General features: G+C 40.4%; 1 protein-coding gene across 1 annotated transcript; it reads right to left on the reverse strand.

Moving 5' to 3' along the window:
• Positions 1-7,479: 7,479 nt before the first annotated feature.
• On the reverse strand, positions 7,480-9,025 carry LOC120904342 (carbonic anhydrase 1-like). Its single transcript, XM_040314258.1, has one exon. It carries the CDS (start codon positions 8,943-8,945, stop codon positions 7,905-7,907), a length of 1,041 nt encoding a protein of 346 aa, XP_040170192.1. The 5' UTR covers positions 8,946-9,025; the 3' UTR covers positions 7,480-7,904.
• Between the last annotated feature and the right edge of the window lie 1,001 nt (positions 9,026-10,026).

Here is a 10,026-nt window from a genome sequence, read left to right on the forward strand (position 1 = left end):
CTAACGTGGATGATATAAAACGTAATGTAATTCCTTCGTTTGAGTATTTCGCCATTAAAGTTAATATATATTTTTCTACAAACTGGGTGATTTTGTTAAGTAAAGGTGTTTCAACCAGATGTTACTTACGATTATTAAAACTCTGGAAACAAAATCAACATGTTTTCTCGTTTTACTGATCTTATCATCACACTAGATAGACCTGTAGTGTGAACCCGAGAAAGGATGTACATTTTGTTCCTAGTGATTTTTTATAACTTTGATGAGTAAATTTATTTGAAATTTTAATTACACTCGATAGCACTAGATATTTACAAGCAAAGATAATAATATTATTGCACAGTTCTGTACTAAAATACCATTGCCGTTTCAGAATGGTTTGATTCTCTGTGTGGTTCGTTTCAGAATGGTTTGATGCACATGTTGTATTACGTGAAATGATAACGTGCTATTTGATAAGGAAGCTATTATATTAAAGACAAACAAATGATTGCCGCAAGGCTCATACGAACTCATGAATAGTTGGTGTGGTTTGATTGCGGATGAAAACTTAGTAATGATGTAATTCATCGCTTCAAAGAATGTTACTAGTGAAGGCGCTGCATGGGATCTGCTACAGAATAGTTCATCTAGATAGCGGAAAACGAAGTTAATAGATCACACAGAACAATGGAAAAAGTTCCATGTTCAAAGAAAATCTAGATAAACCTTTCTCCAGTACGATAGAACTTTCACTACAAAATGATACAAAATGTGTGAAATAATCAGTTAGCACAGCATGAGAACAACCCTGACATGAACGATATCTATCAAGCCGTTAACACCTTCACTAAGTTGAATATATGTTACCATTAGCCTGAGCCAGCCCAGTTTCTCATTACAAGCCCTCAGGGGATGAGGTAATGAAACATCTAATCAGCAGCAGCAGCATGCAAAAAGAGGATTAATATGTGTTCAATTCCTCAAGAACGTACTGCATGCGAAGGTTAGGTCTAACTGCTTTCGATCGATCGGCTTTGGCAACATATTCCGTTGGGTTCCGCACCTCCGTCCAGAACAGCAGTATATTGTAGCAAACATAACAATATTGTTATGATTGATGCGATGCTCCAAACGGCTCAAAGGCCCCCCTAGACATCAAGAGAGAAACGAACAAATGGTCGTCACCTTTCGCCACGGCAATAGATTTTGTAGATGCCATCCTGTGGCGGTAGATGAGAACGGGTATGCGACTCTATGCGGTAACCTTGACATTATGTTGGCAAGCAGAATGGGGGAAGATGCTGAAGCATTACTCACTGTGGGATTGAATCTGAACCGAACTGTAACTCCCATTGGGTGTTATTACTATTATCGGGTTCCACTCGCTTGCCACACGGAATATGCAAGATCGGCTGATCTTCACCAGGTCGCTCTCACGCGGGTGGGCAGCTTCGTAGCTCTCCCATTGCACGGGCAGTAGTGTGTAGTGTAGTAGATCATCCCGTGCCGGGTCACGCGGAGGGCTATATCATTAAAATGCAATAACACATTCATCGACAGCCAAACAATTGGCTCGTTATATGGTTATTACCCCTTGCGGTCGGTAATACGAATCGATGTTGGTCGTTCGGTTTCGTTTCGCCTGCCTGCCGAAGGAAGTGTCCTTCTTCCATCAGAATCAAACTCCTCAATCATAATCAAACTCACAAGGATCAAACGATTGATGAATGGGTTTGCTTTTTTGCTGGGAACTCTTAGCCAGCGCATTGATGGGCCTATCATAATTACCTCCAATGACTCAATCGATCGTATCCCAGCGCGAATTAAATGCGCACACGATCGGACTTTCATCGCTCCAGCCCCGTTCCGGCCAGGACGGCCCGGGTAGTAATCATGCACCGGTCTGCACCGGCAAATACAAATTAAATCATCATCCAATCGAACGATCGTTAACATCGATTGAAAAGTACATCCCTTGCGATTTGTGCTGGCCGGTGGTTACACCGTCAAGGTTACACCGTGGCTAAGAACTCTTCGCTCAGCTCAACACCTCTCAACCATTGCTGGGAGCCAATCGTCCTTTAGCTTAAGTAATCGGGAAGGGAAAACCTGTCCTACCCTCTCCCCACCATGAAGAAACCGGTAGTACATAGCGAACGTGTGTGTGTGTGTGTGTTTAATTTTTAATGGCCCAATCGACGCCACGCTGCTGATAATCGCTATTGACATGATTGAATTGATAACATTGGTTCGAAATTATTAATCAGCGGTTAGCGTGAGCGCGTGTGCGGAACCGGCCTGAATGGTGGCACCATTATCGAGCTACTAATTGGCCTGTTTGTTCTTATGCTTATGTTGTAAGGCTGTAAGGCCGGTTCGAGAAATCCGAGAAAGGTGCCCCTCCACGCTTAGCGATGGCTTTTTGATGTCCAATTTCATCCTGTGCATTGAGTAGCAGTTGCGGATCTTCCCCGGGAGAAGAACTGTGTTTTAGTACTGTGTAAAGCCTATGTTTAAGTACCATCCAGCACTACTTTCAGTGAAATTTAATATCAATAATTAGAAGCGCTGAACGAGAACCTTGAGGCTCCCTTTGGGGGTGGGGATATTCCCCTTATCCGGTCCAGCAAGGGCAAGGGAGATAAGCGCAAATCGTGGCCAAGAATCGAGATCAATCCGTTACGTCGTCGCTCAAACTGTACATTGATAATCGGCTTCGGAAACGGGGAGTTTGTGGCACGATCTGATAAAAGGTCCGTCCGTGGACACACGCGCTTGTGTAAATAATGGTCGCCCAGATCCGAATCGAAGCAACAGAAGGAGAAGGAGGCTCCCCCATCATTTAAATGTGATGCTTATCTTCTTACGGCATTTGCCCGCAGCGGGTACGGGGACAGCATAAGGCATCCTTTTTTTCTTATCATCTAGAATTGACGCGTCTGGATTTAGATACAGATACCCGGTTAACGGAGGAAATGGAGGAGTTTTCCTTGGGCGGCCATTTTTTTATAGAGATACTGTTACAGAACCTAGCGGCTTTGCTGCTATTTACCTTGTTTTCAGTGAGCTGGATTTAAGGAGAACCTAAGAAACCTTTCCCATAGTAACGGGTTGTGGGTTCCCGTTGGTTCCTGGCTGTGTTTTTAAATAATAATAAAATAATGAAGGGTTTGTAAATACCCTTTTTATGTCTTCTAAATTTATCTTCACGGTAGCTCGCTTACCCGAAACGATGCATCTTGTTGAATGGACGCTTTTGTGGAATTAAATTCACATGTACACAATAACCGACGCGACGTTCCGTGCGTCTGGCGATAAGAAAAGCGAGCTTTCGTTTTGTTTCGTCACACCAGCATCTTTCAAACAACTATGCAAAAGTGCTGCGGTGTTGTGTCTTGCTTCTATTGTGTGCTGGTGCTAGCTCGGAGCTGCACAAAACCACAGCCACACGAGTTTGGGCTCGTGCTGAAAGATGAAAGAATGCTTACCGAAAGTAAAGCTCCTTGCTTCTAGCGCATGCGATAAGCCTTTTCTTTGTGTTTTGTGTATGATTGTGGTTGTTCTCTGCTGTGTCCGAGCCATGTTTTGCCATGTGCCCGGTATGTAATAAAACGGGCTATAGTCGTCTATAGCTTAGCAGGGAGCTCATTCAAAAAGGATGTTTATGAGCCGGTGGATTAGGAAATTAATTTGGCTGGCTTTAGGGCGGTAAAGTAGAATCCAGAAGAGCTTATTTTTTGTGTACGCCTTAAGTTGTATGTGATAGCAAAAACATCAATATGTGAAATAAAAACTACGGCTACCAAAAAGTTATACAACAATAGAGGCCTTTTTGTAGGTATAAAATCACTAATAGTATTTTGTTGTACGTATTGCATACATCGAGGCGAATATATCTTAACTTGGCAAATGTTTGAAATCCAAATGCCAAAAAGAGTGAATCGAAGCTGACATCTACGCTCAAGAAACTATTTGAGCTAATTTGAGCGTAAAACCTTTTGTTGTGACGTGTGGAGTAACTAACAAGAGAAGAAAAAAAGGAATATGTATCTCCTTTATTGTTAAACTTAAGCCCGTTTTGTAATGCCGATTGCATACCTTACAAGAAAGGAGATTAAAAGGAGAATCGGTGAATCAAATGTACGCAATTTGTGTATTAGATTTAAAAAAATCTTCATCAAAATTAAACCGCTCTTTGTGCTCTTTTCGATTGAAATTGACCATGCATTAATGCAACTTTGTTACGCATAATAAAAATTAAATAAAACAGAACTGTAAAAGGATATCAGATCCATCCATACAATTTATGGTAATTAAATTCACTCGAATCGCTAATGAAGCGGAAGAGCTTCCAAAGCAACCAACGAACTGTGGAAAAGCCCTTCAATTCGATTATAGCTGCGATCTTCCATCGTTGCGGATGTTTCAAACGACTGTCTGAATATTTTGGATGTCTCATTTCATTAAAAATCAATCAATTTGAACAAATTATGCGTCTCCCGATGGCATGCCGAACCTTTTCCGCAATCGAGAGCGCGAGTGCCTTGACCAGCCGTCGTTCCCTTCGGTCGGCCAGTATAAGAGCATTGAACTTAACAGTGGATTTGTAGCTTTTAATCGTTCACATTTGCTCGCTATTAAAGGTGTGCTCGCGGCAAGGGCCAAAAAGTAGTCCATTGCCGGCCGGGAACGAGTCGGAAAGACAGATTGATGCAACCCCGCGTGCACCGTTGCACCAGCTGCAGCAGCAGCATCGGATTGCATTCATCCACCGTCCAAACATCTGCCATTCATTGGAAGCGACAGCAGCCCGAGCGAAACATGCGAAAAGCTGAAGGCATCGTGGCCGCGCGTGTAACGATATCTTAATCCATTACCTTGAACTTCAGCCGGTTGCTTCAAATCCGGGCGCAAAACACTCCGCCAAAGAGTGGCGAGATGCACTTTTGCCAACACGTTCTTCTGCTTGGTTTTGGTTTTGGTTTGTGGGGTTCGCTATGAAAGGGATTCTGTTCTTGTTCTTCTTTTTTTTTACCCTCATCGTCTTCCTCGCCCTAATCACACGCACCTGAGATGGATGAAAAGGGAACGCAAGGCAGGCGTATTACGCCGTGTTTGCAGCGTAATAGGAGCGATCGTTCGGGATGCTTTATAAATTCCGTATCGGAACGCCGCAACGCCAAATGAAGCTGAAATGTCAGATTTGGAATTTATTTCGCCTTTTAGCAAAAACCTTCTCCTCCTCCTTGGTGAAGGGGATTTGCTCGATTTTCAACCATTCAAGGGCCTGTTATCGGGATTAGCGAAGAAAATAAAAACGGGACGCGAAACGCTGATCGAAGGTGACGTGTGCGTGTGTGAGACAGGTTGGGAGAAAAGTTCTAAAGAAATGTGAAGGAAAAGGGTAAGTAAGTAAGGACCACCTTGGCCGGAATTCGTGATGTTGGAATGAAATGGTAACACACACACGCACATGCATTATGCTACCGATAATTCAATGGGGCAAGGTTAGCTTGTGGTGTGGTGAGTGAGAGTGCTTTTCCAACCTTAACATTGATTATGCCCGTTGGCTATGTAAGAGTCTTACATAAGCGGTTGAGATATTATGTGTTCAAAAATGGCTTATCAGATGGATTTTAATTACATTTTTAAATGTCGGTTTGGGGCAATCTGCTCAACACCATTTGAATTGGTTTATTCTAATGATATAGTAGAGGAACAGGAAGTATAAATAAAAATGTTGCTTATTTGTATTAAACTTCTAAGTTTCTATGACCTAAAATGTACTCTCATCTTTATGACCACCTTCCCGGATATTGGTGAAAAAATGTCTTATTTAACTTATTTTATGTAGCAAAAACAACAATACTTCTTTTTATGTTATAGATTAATTATGTCTAGCTCATAGGTACGTAAATTTAATGCACAATAAATCGTTAAACTGACACCAATAGACCGCCATATCGTCTCGATTGTCAGGGCAATCATTTCAATCTATATGGGTTTAGAAGAATATTTAGAGCCAGAAAACTTTTGGAATAGATTCTATAAATATAAGTACACGCATTGCTATACATATCATTACAAAATTAACGACTAAACTGAAACCAACATCTGTTATTGTATGTATTACATGTGTATGTAGGTGGTTATAAAGGTAAGCGGTAAAAGTTTATTTTATTTTTTAAAGTACATTAAAAAAAATTAAAAATTTCTAAATTTGTTACAACAGTTTGAAAACATGTTTTTCCAGGCAATCTGAAAATGTTGGATCAATTCGATTCTCGAATGAAAAGTTAATAAAAAAAGAATGAGCAAAAGATACTCGGGTACGCGGTTATAGTAATGATGGTTAATAAGAAAACATTTGAGGCAGACCAGTTCCTTTAATGGGCTGTTGTAGTGCCATGTGAAAAAGTATTGTAAAAGTAAAAGTATTGTAGTAATTCTCAAATATTTAAATAAATCGTTTTATAAAACAGACTAAGGGGGAAAAGGCTTAAACAAAAAATAAAAGATCTAAATTGCATATGAATTGAAGAAATTTGGCTTATATTAAAAAGATATAGATATAAAGACAAATAACAAAGTTACCACCCTTTAAAACTAAAATTGTGTAAAGTAAAATAAAAAAGAAAGGAAGAAAAAAACATCGCTTGCGTTCTCATAAATAATTCTTCTACTCATTAGTTTATTTTTTATAGTATTTTAAATAAATGAATTAAAGGAAGATTAAATTAAATGAAGAAAGTATAACATATCAAATTGTAAACTTAGTTTATTACAGTATTTTAAATAACCGAATTAAGAAGAAGCTTAACACATGAAATTGTAACCTACTCATTAGCATATTTTTTAACAATATTTTTAATATATTAATTAAAAGGAAAAGCTTAACATATCAGATTGTAAAGCTTAAATTTAATAAAATGAATTGATAAATTAAATAAATATTGAACGAAAAGCTTAAAAATAGACTAGGCGGTAATAGTAAAGATAACATAAATTAGTTATACAAAATTTCCTTTTTTAAATCAAAAATAATTATGATCTTAAAAGAGATTAGATTAGATAAGAAAGATATATAAAGACAAAATTAAAAGATTGAACAAATTAATTATCAATTAACAAACATCAAACATACTTTAAAATAACAAAATTGCAAGAAAAACATGAAAGAATAATGATGTTTACGCACATGAAAACACTGAATAAAACATAACAGCCAAATGTTATTAACATATATAAACTGTCAAACAATGATTCAAAAGCAAATATTCTTCAATGTGTTTAACAACAGTAAAAGGCCATCATGGTCTTTACTAAATGCTCTATCTAAATCGAGGTCTGCCTGTAATATAAGGCTAGAATTATAGAAATGCAAGTAATTTAGATTCAATTAAATCGTTTCACATCTACGTACCTACCAATACCTCACCTTCGATTATTGGATATTGAGTATGGACAGAACTAAGCAACTTAATTAAAATCCCGCAATGAATTTGATCAGCCCAAGTACTCAGCATTTTATTAATTTATCGGATAAGATAAGTCGTTCCAGTGGATAAGATAGCTACTATCAGTCGATTTTGCGAGCAGGCGCATTATTCCGGAGAGCAGTTGTGAAGATCTAAAGAGTTACTCATTTGGCGTTTAATTACTGATGATAGGTCAACATCTCCGCACTTTTAGCACTTTACTGGTAGCTAGAATTCAACCAGTAATGCATTGATGCACCAGCAAAAGCTTTTTGGCAACTAGTTGAAGGGATTGGCACAAAAACACACCGCACATGTTTTAATTTATCCTGACGAATCTCGTATGCGCTTATCAAACATCGCCTCAGGGCATACATTTCGAGCACCGTGATGGTCGACGTTCCTGGCTTTGATTAATTTCGAGTGTGCTCTAGCACTTGTAATCTAATACTCACTGCTCCTGTTCGACCCACCTTCCAGACACTGCACTTCGTCATCCTCGACCGGGGGTTGCTTTTTCTTTGCCAACTCCTCACGTACCAGCCGTACATACTGGCGGCATGCGTCCGGCGAGCTCCAATCAATCGGCTGCCGGTCCACAAGCCACCGCGTTTGGGCAAACTTTTCCGGCGGCTCTATCCGGAGCGTGCTGACCGACATTGGTGTGCGCGGGTTCACGTGGAACAGATGTCTTCCCTTCGACGGGCGGGCCGTATCCGACGGCTGCAGGCTGTAGCGGGGCCGCATGCGACGATCGAGCAAGCGATTGAACTGTTTCAGCTGCCGAAAGTCAAGTGGCTCTTGGGTGCGTGACAGTAGCCACAGCAGCGGCGTTACCTGCGGTCCGTTCCGTGTGCAGCCCCAATAAAGGAAGTATTCGTCCGTGAACGCGTGGAACAGGTCAATCAGTGGGAATGGTTCGAGCTTTGTGTACGATTCGGGCAGTAGAATACGTTCCAACGCTTCGACGACGGGTTCAACAAATCGATTTGGATTAGATTTCAAATTGAAGAAGTACACCAAACACAGCACACCGCCCGGACTGGCCTGGGCCGTGTCCTGGTCACCGAACCGTTCGGCAAAATGGATCACGTGCAGCTCGAGCGGTAACCGATAGCCATCGATGGTATGCTCGCTACCGTCCAGCGCACTTAGGCCCCAGTGGAAATGAAGCTGCGAGAAAAGATAGCGCCCTTCCAGTGGGCCACCCTCCAGTGAAGGACATTGCTCACTATCCCAACGGGCACTCAGAATGACAGTTTCGCCGGTGTTGGTTAGCTTCACGCTAGCCGGAAGCAATTCGTAGTTGTTCCACCGGAGTGGCTCCAGTTCGAGTTGTACCGCACGGCACACGGTAATGTCGATCGGTGCGGGTTGGTACGCTTCGGTCGGTGCCAGTGACCATACGAGGGCTTCGTTTAGGAGCGAAATGGCTGAGCTGGAGCGTTGTTCGTCGGCTTCGGGTGGGATTGATGTTTGCGACATTATTGTGTGTACCGTTGGGAGCAGAAGGGAGCCGATGGTTTTCGACAGCTGCTTGCAAGTGTGTTGCTTTGATTGTAATGCATGGAACCGCCGGGAAGGTAGAACGAATATTTTTTAGCTTTAGAAATAAACAAAAATGCATAGTTAAAAATTCGAAACGAAATGAACTTTTGTTTTGAGTCTAGCTACAGTGCGTATTCTGCGAGTTAGGTTTGTCTGTCTGTCACGTTTTTCCATGCAAAATAACTGGCCTTAAAAGATTATGAAATTTAGGTGAGTTTTACGAAACCGGTTTTCCATACAAACGTGTGCTTTTGAATTAAGTTTTCAGAAAAATATTGAAAATATAAATTATACCAACTAAAAAGAGTTCAACTATCGTATTTCGACTGAATTTACAGTTAGTTGATAGATCTACTGTGCATTTCAATAATAAGCTCTGCCAATTTTTAAGATGGAAGTCTGCATTCACATTAATGGTCCTTCGAACCGGATTCAATTGCTTTAATTGTAATGAACATACTTGAGCCTACTTTTAGGCGCAATACCATCCAAACAAAGAGATTGCGATATCCTGCTGAACTATTATTGGACCCATATATGTCCTTGCTTCGGCAGGACATATACTAAAATTGGACATATACTAAAACGATTGGACCCATACGAGACAACCTATCCCATACTTATCATCTTCGCTCACTCTCTCCAAACATTGCCATTGAAATGTAGTTTGAATTTGAACAAGGACCAAAGTGCAGCCTTTCGGGATTATATTCGGTATAACATATTTTTGGAGAATTTTTGTGCTAAACTAAAGCATCAAATCGTAGTCTAAAATCAACTCCATTCACAAATTAATGGATCATAGTACATTCTCTATTTTTCATGACCCGTGCAGTACATCATGGCAATTTGTGAAATATCAAATATGTGCACTCAATCGGAATGAAATGCATCGATAAATTGGCTATATCAATTTCATCGGGGCGAAAATTCTGATCGATTTCATATTAATAAATTGGCTTTATCAATTTGATATAGGTGAAAATTCCGACCGATTGTATGTTATTTTGCTTCAATG

The sequence above is a fragment of the Anopheles arabiensis genome, chromosome 3, assembly GCF_016920715.1.
Source record: "Anopheles arabiensis isolate DONGOLA chromosome 3, AaraD3, whole genome shotgun sequence".
Taxonomy (NCBI): domain Eukaryota; kingdom Metazoa; phylum Arthropoda; class Insecta; order Diptera; family Culicidae; genus Anopheles; species Anopheles arabiensis.

Excerpts from the sequence above, each read along its gene's own strand:
- LOC120904342 (XM_040314258.1), bottom strand. The coding sequence starts at position 8,945 with ATGTCGCAAACATCAATCCCACCCGAAGCCGACGAACAACGCTCCAGC.